Genomic DNA, 13,713 nt, shown 5'->3' with positions numbered 1-13,713 from the left:
TTTAGGTCCTCCCTTTATTTTGTAAAACCAATTATGATGTATGTATGTATTCTTTTAAAACTTACCTATAGAGGCTTTGATGTATTTTTGGAGAGATAGGAATCTTCTGCTGTCAACTATTATAACTCTGTAATCCTAGTCGACCTAAACTTTGCGGGTTACGACTAGTGGCTAGTATACTTATATCTATGTCTATTCTACTTCTTCCTTATATGCCCTAGCAATTTCATCTGTTAGCCGAACACATTGAATTTTCTTATGCTTCGATACATAAGTATTACGACTTCGCGATTTTATTTCACTTATTTTTCAGGCTTCTCATTTAATATCTCCTTTCAACATATATATAATTACGTATTATAATCCAACTTGAGAGTCGTACCACCTTAATATCATTGACTTATGACTCGAGCATAAGGATATGTATGTTAGGGTGTTACATCCATGGTAGAGAAGTGCCTAAGATTTCAGGCGGTGGTGGCGACATGTGCTGATGGTATAGGGCAGCGATGAGCGGAGATATTTCATACACTGCGAAACTAGTGGAGAGACTGGTGAAGTCAAGAAAGGCGATGGTGGAGGATGCGGTGGCGCTGCTGTGGAGCATGTGCTGCCTTTGCAAGCAAAACGACGCCGTGATGGTGCTTTTATTTTTGCAGAGAAAATGAGAGCCAGGTGAAGAGCATGTGCTTGGATTTGATTAAGCCTTGCTAAATGTTGATTCTTAATTAACATAAAAAAGAAAAATATGCTGTTTTAATACTGGATTACAAATTAAATCCATTTGTTCTTTCCAAAAATTTTGAATGATCAGTTTTTTTTTTCTTTTTGGTGAACCCAATGTCCCAATTGTAGCCCACATGATATCATCATAGTAAGTTAGTAACTCACTAAAACTTACTGCACATTATCATGACCTAACTATTGATCAGAGAGTTAGTCAAAAGATTATCTTGCAAACACCCATGCCAAATGTCAAGCTTGGGTTGGATGGTCAACACCTAGCTATCATTAGTTATGAGAGACTTAACCACCAGAAAAGTCACCTAATTAAAAATAGTATCTATTAGATATATGTAAGCATAAAAATAAGACAACACTGCTTCATCGTTTACAATCACCAAGCTAATGAGGGTAAACAACATATATAAATAAAAAATATAGATGTTCACCAATACAGTCAAAATATTATTTATTTAAGACAATGCTACAGTAGTTCAATCAATGCAATATTGTTGAAACTAAACAAAAAATATCACCATTTAAAGAATGCTTTACGGTCCTTACGAAGACTATATATTTTCAGAAATCGAAGCAACAATGATGTAAATATAGAGCGAAATATAATGTTTTCAACTAGAGTAAAGTATCGTTTTTGTCCCTAACGTTTGGGGTAAGTCCTATTTGTGTCCCTAATATTTAAATCGTCCTATTTGTATCCTTAACGTTTATAAAAGTGATTCAATGTTATCCTACTATCAATTATACTAACAAATCAGATTATATTTTTCAATTATTCTCACTTGGATGTGTTCGATTTAATATTACACCCACTATTTGTGTTTAGATTCAATTATGTCCCTAGAAAAGTGAATTATATAAATGTTGTAGGAATTAGTTTCAACTTTTTATAGTTATTTTTCGGAGTGGATCATCGATTCTATCTCAGACAATTGTATTCTAACTTCAAGAAGAGATTTTTAAAACTCAAACTAAAGTGCTCATGATGTGTAATTGACGGCAAGATAACATTGAATTACTTTTACAAACGTTAGGGATACAAATAGGACAATTTAAATGTTAGGGACACAAATAAAATTTACCTCAAACTTGGGGACAAAAACGATACTTTACTCTTTTCAACTATTATTAATGATATAGAAACACCATGAAGGAAATGCTGCTGTTAATGATATAGTCATCTGCTGCCCAAGTTTTTTCAATTGTTGTAATATAAACACCAACTATGCTTGATTAACATGCAACTATCCTGACGATAGTTAGCGAGTCCTGCATGAAAAGAGCTACGAATAAAAGGGTAAAGAAACTTGATTTGGAACTCATCACAGTTGTACTCACAATACAAATAGCATAGCAAATTAGGAATCACATAAGTGGAACAGTGTTCTCAATTTCAAATTCTACAAAAGATTTAAAAGAAACCTTAACCATGCTACATTTGGCAATTTGCCACAAACTAGGTTCATCAATTGTGTGACTAAGTCAGGTTCATGAGGTGTACCTTTTTCTTTTGCACTTAGTTCTTCGGTGTAAGTAATTAAGAGTGCGTTTGGTTAGTGTCTTTGAGACACATATACACATACACAAATACAAAAGATACATAGACATAAAGATACACAAATTTTGTAATATGTTTGGTAATAATATACAAGATACACATGTATAAATCAAATGTCAATTTTACCCTTTATGTCTTATGCATTGGTAATTTCAAAAATAATTAAGGATAAAAAGGTCAAATTTTGTGTCCTATGCATCATGTCTGATGTCTCCATGTCTTAGCTTTAAAGAGGAACACTAAATACATATATTTTGTATGTATCTATGTACCATGTAACGACCCAATTTTCAGCACGTCATGATCATACTGAAAATCAAGTGTTACTAATTTGCTTTCCTAAAAATTAACTAAATAGTTATTATTTAGCCTGTAATCGTATTAGCGCGTGATCGAATTTTCGAAAAACTGAAATAATTTAATAAGTACGATAAAATAACACAAACAAAATAACACAAACATCAGAGATAGCGATAATATACATCATACATACTATTTACACACACATACAAGTCATACACACACACACAGTCATACAGGTCATAAGTTAGTGTATACCCTTCACACCTTGTTACTATATACATAATCAACACACACACATACACACATATACTGTCATACAAGTCATAAGTTAGCGTACACCCTTCACACCTTGTTACTATATACATAATCAACACTCTAGGCCCTCGTCCATATAGGAAGCCCCTAAGCTGGCGTCCGAAAATTAGCCTAGTCAACTATATACATTCTACTCTCTCAGTGAGTCTAATCAAAAGTCAGAGGCTAAACACAAAAGTTAGGCTAACAAAAAAAAAACTCCCAAAAGCCACATTCTCAGCTCCCAAGCATCAACTGTCGTCATCAGAGAAAATCTCAATCACGTCTGATGGGAAAAGAAGGAAGGGGTAAGAACTGAGGGGTTCTTAGTAGGGTCGGGGGTAATCAGTTAAGTCAGGATTATCACAATTCAATCAATTCCCAGCCAAATTTACAAGAATCACAGAGAAATAGCCAATCACAACATTTTAGAATACCATTAAAGAATGCACAAAGACAAGAAGACAATTGCAAACAGTTTCACATTATCAAGTAGAATGCAAATGTGCAGTAAGGATATCGTAGGTAATGAGCTCATTTGTCGGCTTCGACCCGCACCCGACGCAATCTGACTCGCAAGTCAGATAAGGCATTCTAGCGACATAACTTCTGCAAGTTTCTACTTCTTGCAGGCGTTGATTCTCCAGCTGAAGTATGTCGAACATGACCTCTGCAAATATTTACAGGCGCTGATTCTCCAGATGAAACATGTTTGATTCCTTCCTTCAATTTACACTATTTTTCTTGCTTTTAAAATTGATAAAAGATGAATTCGAAATCAAACGAGTATCTCAACATTAGTAGTTATATTTTTCATTGGAGTAGACAAATGCTTTTGCACGGTAGCCTTACATTTCTCAAACAAAACTTAAAAGCCAACAAATTAAATCAGAGTACATTAATTAATTAAGTAATTAAGAGGATGATCTAATTAATTAAGCAGAACACCATGCATCATCATTTATTTTGTTCCCTCACGTTTGATGACGACCAAATGGGAATTGAAGATCCAAAATCACACAGAAACACATACTCATCATGAGTTGGTTCAATTTGTATGCTTCTCAATGAGCTTTTGGAGTTGGTCCTTTCTTGCACCGACAACCTTATCAACAACTTTTCCTTTCTTAATCAGAACGAATGTTGGCATTGCTTGCACCTGAAATTCTTGAGAAACCCCCTGCCATTGCAATTGCATCCATTATTTTCATTTTTCAATGATGATTTTGAAATATATGTATACATATATAGAGTGCAATTAATTGTGATAAATTAAATAAGCCAAGTGTAGTACGAACCATCAATTCATCCACATCAATCTTGATGAACTCAACTTGTGTGTATTTATAAGCAAACTCTTGGATAATTGGATCCATGGATTTGCAAGGAGCACACCAGGTAGCAGTGAAATCGATCACCATCTTTCATTATCAACAAAAAGTTATTATTGTTTATGAAAGCACAAGGAAAAGAAGAGACAAGGAGAGAAAAAAAAAAAAAAGAAGAGAGGAACAGAGATTCTAATGTATTTGTTGAAGAAATAAAGATTCTGTACTTATTTCAGAAACAAATACCATCACAGCCATTTAATTTCATTTATAATAATTTGAAGTTGTATTAAAATTTAAAAACGAATAGCAATTATTATAAATTAAACACAAATCAAAATATATTTTAGAGGTATATATGTAACAATTTCTCTTAATTTCAACATTATTGTGAATGCATGCTCACAACAAAGTAATTAAGGAACTGAGAGAGTGTTGGTTATATATAGTTGCAAATTAAACTAAATTAAATAAGAAAAGCATACCAGCTTGTTAGTTAATTTAGAGGCATCAAAGTGAGCCTTCCATTTGGCAGTGGAATGGAAAGTAATAATGTGAGATGAGGATGGGTGTGGTGTTGATGATGTATGGCCATAGCCCTCCATGTTTGATGCATTAGCTCCCATTTTGCTTTTCTTTCTTTTTTGCACTAAAATAAAAACTTTGATATCTATGCAAGTTTGGATGCTAAACATTGTGTGCATGGAAGCTTCATTTAATAGGGACTTATAAAGTAGAGAGAAGAGAAAAGAAAATCATTTAGCATCAGATTCTTTTCTAACTAACGTTACCCAAGTTCTTGAAATTGACCCTTGTTTGTGAATTAGGCAGAGTTTAAAATACAACATACAATTATCTACTTATTATATCACTATGTATTGGTTTGTCACTTTAGGATTGACAGTTTTAGTGTTATCATTGAAACAAAAGATGCAGTTAGCCAGGGTTAGCCTAACTTACTAATCTACATATATTACAAGAGTCACAACTAAAATGAAAATATATATACAAAGCTCAGCATCTTGCTATTAATAGGAGGCATATAATAATAAAGAAAATGTTTTTTTTTTCAATTTCTAAATCATTATACTCTGTCAATTCCAAATCTACTATTCTTAGAGTTTGGTATGGCATGGCTTTCACTCAAACTAAATGCCTTTGAACTTTTATTTTCCAGTGCCGTGAGATTTTATTGATATCCCATTCATACTTATATTTGGATATTCAGGTAATGTTACTATATATATAAAATAAATAAAAATGCTATGTTCATGTTAAAAATTAGTCACTAAATAAGCTATTATTTATTTATGTATAAATATTTTTTTAATTCATTTTTAATATATATTTTATATTTTAACATATATTATATACAAATGGCCGATTTAATGACTAATTTTTTGTGTACAAATAATATAATCTTTTTTCGATAATTTTATAACTCACTTGATTTCCATGTGTACAAGTAGCATGATTATAAAATAAAATACTTACTTTCATACATTTGACAAAATTTTGGAGGATAAATCTGAAATTTTTGTTCTATCTACAGCAAATATATAAATTATTTATGGATCATTCTAGTATAGTTATGCCATAGTGATTATAGTATTAAATTAAAATAATATTTTTTATTATTTACCAATACTTTTTAAAAAGTGTTGCTAAATAAAATTATTATCAAAATATAAAAAAATATAGTCAGCATAAACATAGACATACTCTCTCTCTCTCTCCTCTCTCTATCTCTCTCTAGGTTTTTTTTTGAAATAAATAAAAAAAATAAGTTATTTCAACTTTAATTTTCGGAATGTCTTTTTTTGCTCATGATGAGTTTACTACACCCCTGTAAACTTCTATAATTTTATAGAGTTCACGCTAATCCCGCGAACATCACTCAAATTCTCTCTAAAACCTCACTGAAAACAAAACTCAAATTCCTAAGCCATTATTATTGTCTCCAAGAATACATAGGCGTACACAAAAGTATATCGACAACAAGCATAGCTTCTTCAATATTACCGGCAGCAATTATGACCATTATTATGGTCTCCAAAATACACAGATACACAGGAATAAGCCATATTTACCCAGAATTTTTATTATAAATTAAAAAAATTACTATTTCCCAAAAAAATACGACTTATTCTTGTGTATTCATATGTACTTTAGAGATGATGATAATTGTTGCCATTGGCCGTTGTGAAGTTTAAGAATTTGAGTCAACCTGTTTTTTTGTTAGAATTCAAAGTGAAATTCGCCACGGATTAGGCGAAGTTCATAATTTATATGAAGTTCACCGAGGTTAGGCGGACTCTATTAATATTATGGAGTTCGCCGTAGATGCAGTGAACTTGCCTAAAATTAAAAGAAAAAAAAATATAGATATAGACACACACACACACACGCTTTAGAGTTTAGAGAACATTGTTAAGTACTTGATATTCTATATTAAAAATTAAATAATAATGTTCGGTAGGTCGGATACCGGACGGGTTGGGTTGATATCCTGATCGAGGAAGGAGAAGGCGTCTGGTCGCACGTCTTCGGGCTGAGGGTAGGCGAGGTCCCGAGTTCTTCGAATGTAGTAGGGGGTGTCACCTGCAAAGACACTCCGACGCTCAAGTCAGTGAAGTGTGCAGGCGAGTAGAAATTGAGTGGTATGTGACGTACCTTGGGGGAAGGGCAGGACTTTCCCTATATATACCATGTCAGAGGTGGGCCCATCAAGGACAGGCCCACCTTCCCTGATGCTCTCTCCTCACAGCTGTAGCGTAGCTGTCAGGGACGCGTGTTCGGGTCGGCGACAGAGCGTCTCCTACCCGACCGTCTGGGTCGGATGGTACTCGGGTCGGGCCGGCCCGCTAGCAGTTTGGGCCAGGCCGTAAGAGTGCCCCCGACGTGCCGATAACGACCGTGAGGATCGTTGATGGCGTGTCATCTCTCCTTTCGTGCGTTGTTGCTAGGTTGGCCGTCCGTGGGGGGGGGGGAGACGTGCCTCTTGCGCGCGTGTCTGTTCGTTGTTGGAACAACCGCTTGTCGCCTCGTTCTTCGCGCGGGGTATTTAATGCTCATAATGGGCTGGAAAATCCTGTGTGCAAAGACTATTTTGCCCCCAGGTCTTTCGCGCTTCCTGGGTGGCAGTTTTAAACAGTTTTGCTTTGATTTTTCCCTTTTCACTCTTGCTCCTACTATCTCCCTGCTATCTCCCTCTTTTTTACTCAAAAAATCTCAGAGCGTCGTTCTAGCATCCTCGTGCATCTTTCCTTCTTCCTTCTCAGTTTTCGCAACCAATTCAGGTAATCCTTGATCCTTTCTCTTTTCTGCTTCATTGTTTTATGTTTGTTGCTTGCATTTGCTCCGTATTCTTGTTGTTTTGCTTGATTCTTGTTGGCAGATGGCTCATTATTGTCAAGTAGATGCTTTAGGGGAGGGGTACCATTCCAGGGTAGGTTTTTAGGTAGCTTGCATGATGGATGACTTTTAGCCATGCTTGATCTTAATTGCTGAATAGGATGAACATAGTTTCTGGGCTTTTTCTGGACTCCCGACCTCATAGACTAACGGAGTGGTACCCCCACTGTAGGTATGCCTCGCATCGTTTCTCGGGCTTCTTCTTTTACTGCGAATTACGATCCCTACGCTTGGGTGACTAAGGATGTGAAGGACTTGCCAAATCAGATGGACGAGGAGGAGTTGACGGAGTTCCGGCAAGCCGAGTATCTATGTGGGGGGACAGACGAGGAGGCCAATTATGACATCTTCGTTCCTGCCCCCAACGAACGGCTGTATGAGATTAATTTCCACTCCCCCCGGGTTGCCGACTGGATTTGGTTTTACAAAGCCATGTTCACCCAGTGGGCGTTCGCATACCATTCTCTGACTTCCAGATGGCGCTTCTTAATCAGATATCTGTGTCGCCATCGCAGCTTGAACAGTTGGGCTTCTATCTGCTGTTTCGAGATGGTGTGTGAATATCTCGAGCTGCCGGTGTCTGTGGACGTCTTTCTCTTTTTCTTCAACCTTACCAACCCTTCCAAGGAGGAGAAAGGGAGGAAAGGGTTCTTATCTTTCCGATCTGCTCAGGGTCGGAGGATATTTGGCTTGTTCAAAGACTCTTATCATGGGTTCAAGGACAAGTATTTCAAGGTTCGTCCTGTCAAAGGTCGCCATCCCTTTTGGTTGTCATTGGAGGGGGAACGCCTCATCCCGACGTATTGGAGTTTTGGGGCGGGGTCCAACACCTTCATTAAGGTGACCAATAAGAGGATGTCCGCCGTAAATAAGAGAATTGCCGACGTGTTGTGGGCGGTCTTTGGAAAGAACCCAGTGAACCCCCACCTCCTTATGGGTGAACGGGAGGTCACCAGGAATTATATTCGTGAGCTGTTTTGTCTTACTTTTGTGTTGTTTATCTTTTAATTTGTTATCGCCAACTGGGCTCGAAAGTTTGGTCAAGACCTTCTTAGAGGATAGCGACGAGGAGAAGGCTGACGAGAAGGTTGCCGGGAAGCCGGAAGACCCTACCGAGGGGAAGAAGGATCAAGCTGTACCTTTGCCTCGGGACACCGAGATGTCTGACAAGAATTCTGCTGGGATGCAGTCTTCCCTTATTCACGAGGAGACGGCCGGTATTGGGAAGTCGTCCTCTACCCATCGGGAATATGATGATCTGAAGCTTGTCCCTACCCCTAAGAGGCAAAGGGCATCCTCCAGCTCGGAAGGAACTCTCACCGTGATGGAGAGGAACTTCGATGCTGGGACCTTTATTGATAATCAGCTGATTCCCGGTACGTAGGATCACTTTCTTAGTACCGAACTCGCGGGGCAGGCGAGGTGGATGTACCGCACCCTTCTCCGCGGAGCGGTGATAGCTCGGAAGGCCAAGTTCGAGTTGTCGGGCATGCAGGCTCTGCGGAGGAAGCTCGATACTGCTGCCTAGGCCAACAACGAATTCAAGGTCCAGGTCGAAAAGCTTCAGGAACAACTGGTCGCGGCAGAGAATGGGCGCAAGGATGCCGAGGAGAAGGCTGCGTCCTTTGAGGAAAAAATGAAGGTCTCCGATGCCACTGTCTCCCATTTAACCGAGCGGGAGATGACTCTAGAGAGCCAGCTTAACGCCGCGCAAGGTCGGGTGGTCGCTATGGAGAAGGAACGTGACGCGGCCGTCTCGTCGGCTGAGGCTGCGCGAGCAGAGGTCGAAGAGCTGAAAAGGAAACATAGGGCGGTCAAGGAGCAGGGAAAGAACGCTAGCAGTTGAGAAGGATCTGTGAGGGGAAACCTGGATGGTACTCAGGTCGGGCCGGCCCGCTAGCAGTCTGGGCCAGGCCGTAACAAATAATAATAATAATCTTAATCTAAAGTGACAGCTTATTAGTCGAAATAAAGATGCAACACTAACAAAATGTATGTTTTTACAGCCCTAGAATGCCACTAGAATTATTGAATGAAAAATCGCCGCAATTCTAACATTTGCGTCAAATATATTTGACTAGCGAAATTACACATACTGCCACTAGCAGATATACTCCTTTTGGATCCAATTCAAAGGTTATTAGACATTCTACTTCAACTTGAAAAGCCAGTTTAATGGAGAGGGTTGTTCAAAAATTACAAAGATTATTGAGACTTCAATTTTAGGTTATGATAGAGAGAAGATATATTATGGTGAGGGTTGTGCATAATCATAAATCATATTAATGACAAGACAAATTAATTCTTTTTTTGGTAACTCAAGACAAATTAATTTAATATCCACAAGAAAAGCTAGACAATGTAAATGTTGATTATTGTTGAATAATGAATATGGACCTCAAAAGGAAAAAACAAATCCAAAAGAAATAAAAGAAAAAGAAAGGCATAGAAAGTAAAAGTCCAGATGACCAAAAAGAACCATATGTTTGTTCTCAATCGCAGGTTGAAATTAAATGAAAAGACGTTTTTATTTTATTCAGTTATATATATTAGAATGGTAGGTACCCAGTAAGATAAATACCTTTATTCTCCTTAACAATTAGGTAAAATAGAAAATCGAGTCAAATCAATTTGAGACATAAACTTTCTATGCGAAAATGAACAAATTTGGTTTTATTTAAATAAAAAATTTGAAAACTTTTGCAACTTATTAGATATATAATTATTTATATTTTTTATTAATTTAAGTATATTATGATATAACTTTTTTTAAAAATCTAAGTTGATAACAATAAGAAAAGACATATGAATAATTATATTTCTAACACGCATCATAAAATAAGCTGATAAAAGGAGGTACATAAATGATTATACTTATATCGTTAAACGTCTCTTCAATTAAGAGCTTCTTTTAAATTTATTTGAATTTTTGTATAAGTTTTTTTTTTTCCTTTTACTTTGTCTTAAGCTAAATTTTTTTCTTTTAGGGTCTAACTAAGATTGAACTCTAAACTTTTCGATCATAGAACTTTTGATATTATCTCATGATAATATTTTTTTCAAAAATTTAAATTGATAGAAATAGACATGTGAATATATAATTATATTTCTAACATTAAATTTATTAGAGAAGTAATTTTATGATATGATATTACACATAAAAAGAGAAAGAGAATCTATACAAAAATTCATACAAATCTAAAACAAAAAATTCTTAAATAAAAAAATATTAAAAATATAACCACTTATATGACTTTTTTCTATTAACTTAAACGTTTAAAAAATATAGTTTCATTACATAATTATTTTACTAATTTCTTCTACTACAAAATAATTAATGACCCAAATATTATTAAGTTCTGGTTGGTGTTTTGTTTTAAATCTTTTAATTTGTGTCTAGGATTTTTTTTTATTTTCAAAGAATGCCATTAGTAAGTGCCATTTTTTTTAACAATAAAATTAGATGGCCAAATAATTTTTAAATCAAGTCCAACTAAATTTTGTTTATTGTATTTTTTTTTTATATATTCAACAAAATTATTGAACATAGAAATTTTGATGTACAGTACAAAAATTTTTAAAACTTTACATACCTAAAATTTTAACTTATTCAATCAATAAAACTACTTTCATAACAGAAATTTATATGTTATATACAAAATTGTTTGTTATATCGATAAATTTATGTTTATGCAAAAATTTCTATGTTATATTAATAAATTTTTGTTTTTTCAATATAAATTTTTATATTGAAAAAATAAAAAAAATTGTAATATACGTGCATTTTAGTTTTTGTTAAATTTATACTAATTTAATTAGACTTTATTATAAAAATATTTGTATGGATAACATCACCGTTATTTTAATTAAATTTGGAGACATTATTTAATTATGAAAAGGGGGGAAAGAAAAACCTCCCCTTTTGGGCAGTTAGTCAAACACGCATGAGCTGTTACACAAATTGAGTTGCGGCTAGCCGATTGCCAAATGGACATCTACTTTGTATCAATGGTCTAAGTTTAAAAAGAAAGAAAAGAAAGAAAATCATGGGATGAAATAAAGAAATGAGGAGGAAAAGAATAGAAGCTAAGATAGCAATAATATAGAATAACAAAAAGAGGCAGCTGCTGTGCTAATGGCGCTACAATTATAGTAACATGCATCAAATTAGAGTAAATACCAATATTCTTACATTATTATTGTTCGTTTTATTTTGTGCTTGATTAGACACATACATTTTAAGGTAATGTGTAGTTTGATAATGAAAAAAATTAGTTCCTAGTTTTTTTAACCAGCAATTACTTTTTTTTTTTGAATTTCTAATTTTCTCTTTACAATAACAGCTTAAATTCTTACTTCTTGCTCATTTTTTATTTCGTTGATTGATTATTATTTAACAATAATACTATTTTATACATCGAACTTTTTGACATCTATATAAAAGTACGATTCTATTAAGCATAAATTATTAAAATAATATCCAAAAATTTAAATCGCTAACAAAAATAACTCCAAAAGATACGAATAATAAATAAGTAGTTCTCGAAAAATTTAGAAACATGAAAAAAAGAATTAGATATTAAATATATATTTAAAAAAAACTTTTAAAAATCATATTTTGATATAATTTTTTTACAAACATTATTAAAAAAATAAAATCTTTTATCTTTAAAATTTGACAATTTTATATCAAGTGAATTCTGTTTAAAAATAATTATTTTGAATAACAAGATTTTTTTGAAAAATAGAAAGAAAAATTTAGTGTTCAAATTTTTCTCCGAATTTTTTTATATATCTTCTAAATATTTATTCAAATGTTATTGCAAAAAAATTAGATTAAATAGATAACTTGTTTGTTAAATATAAAATTATCTTGTCATTTATAAAAAATATAATATTTATTAATTATTTTTGTCATAATTTTAAATTATTTAAGAATTTATTTATCATTCACATACATCTTTAAGGATTATTTTTTTTAATGGTATAAATTTTTTAGTACCATTTTAATAATTTAATTTTATACTAATTGACTGAGTATTCAAAGAAAATATGTGTTGATGGTTAGAAAAATACAGGTGTATTCAAATTAGTTCTTTAGCAAACCATATTAAGATTAACGTTGTTTCCTTGAATGTAATATATATGATGAAAAAACTAGTTAAATTTAAATTTAATAATTGAATTAGTTAACTCAATATATAATTGTTTCACTTGTTTTTCATGGATTTTGACAGATAAAGTTAAAATGAGTTTGTATTAAAATCTTGTTTGAGAGTAGATATGACTCCTTTTTTGAAAAGGTAAGCTCGACCCAAGATTTATTTAATTAATGCCTTTGTTAGATCAATCGATTACAAAGTTTCAATCAATGCTCTTAAAATAAATTAAAAAAACTTGATAATAATATGAAATAAACGAAAAGGAATTGAAAGTAATGAAAAGTATAAAGAAAATAAAGAAACGGAAATGATAAAAGAAATTGGCATAAAAGAAATTATAAAATAACGGAAAAGAAAATTAAGAAAATGAAGAAAATAAAAGAAAAGTGATGACATTCAACACTCACATGCACAAGCATTTCATTTTTTCAAACGTCAGTATGACTAGGAATTTTTTGCAGAGTTTTGGTGAGGCTTAAAGTGATACTACAAAAAAAACGTTGAATACCATTAAATTTATTGTCGAATTTTAAAGGCGAATTTACTGACAGATTTATCGACAAATTTGGCAATAAATTCGCCGGGTAAAAAAATTATCGCCGGATTTGGTTTTCTGAGAGTAAATTCACCGGTAATTATTAGAGGAAAAAGAAAAAAAATTGGCACGATCATTACCATCGGATTTACCGGCACCGAATTAGCAAAACGCTGTGTTTTGGTCATTCGCAAAGCGTTATTGTCGGATTTATCCACCAGTAAATCTGACGCTAATCTTGCTTTAAATGTGAATAGCGAACCCTCTCCCCCCTTATTTCTGAACTACTCTCTCTCTAACCTTCTCCTTTCTCTCTCTCTCTCTCTCCTCCTCTCCCCCCAACAAACCACATCTGGTAGCACCTCCACTAGTGTCAAC

The 13,713-nt window shown here is 33.8% G+C and overlaps 1 protein-coding gene across 1 annotated transcript; it reads right to left on the bottom strand.

The window, feature by feature from the left end:
* Window positions 1-3,667: 3,667 nt before the first annotated feature.
* Window positions 3,668-4,928, bottom strand: LOC107641797 (thioredoxin H2-like). The gene is made up of 3 exons (XM_016345250.3): window positions 4,710-4,928; window positions 4,195-4,317; window positions 3,668-4,076 (listed from the first exon to the last, which is right to left on the bottom strand). The coding sequence occupies exons 1-3, from the start codon at window positions 4,926-4,928 to the stop codon at window positions 3,945-3,947; spliced, it is 474 nt and encodes a 157-aa protein (XP_016200736.1). The 3' UTR covers window positions 3,668-3,944.
* Between the last annotated feature and the right edge of the window lie 8,785 nt (window positions 4,929-13,713).

This window comes from Arachis ipaensis, chromosome B5, assembly GCF_059453495.1.
Source record: "Arachis ipaensis isolate K30076 ecotype BB chromosome B5, ASM5945349v1, whole genome shotgun sequence".
NCBI classification, from domain to species: Eukaryota; Viridiplantae; Streptophyta; class Magnoliopsida; order Fabales; family Fabaceae; genus Arachis; species Arachis ipaensis.
The sequence above is the reverse complement of the archived record's forward strand: the minus strand, read 5'-3'. Positions and strand labels throughout refer to the sequence as shown.

Coding starts and splice junctions, on each gene's coding strand:
- LOC107641797 (XM_016345250.3), bottom strand. CDS start 4,928: ATGCACACAATGTTTAGCATCCAAACTTGCATAGATATCAAAGTTTTT. Junction 4,318..4,709: donor CTAAATTAACTAACAAGCTG/GTATGCTTTTCT, acceptor TGATAATGAAAG/ATGGTGATCGATTTCACTGC. Junction 4,077..4,194: donor TTGATGTGGATGAATTGATG/GTTCGTACTACA, acceptor TTGCAATGGCAG/GGGGTTTCTCAAGAATTTCA.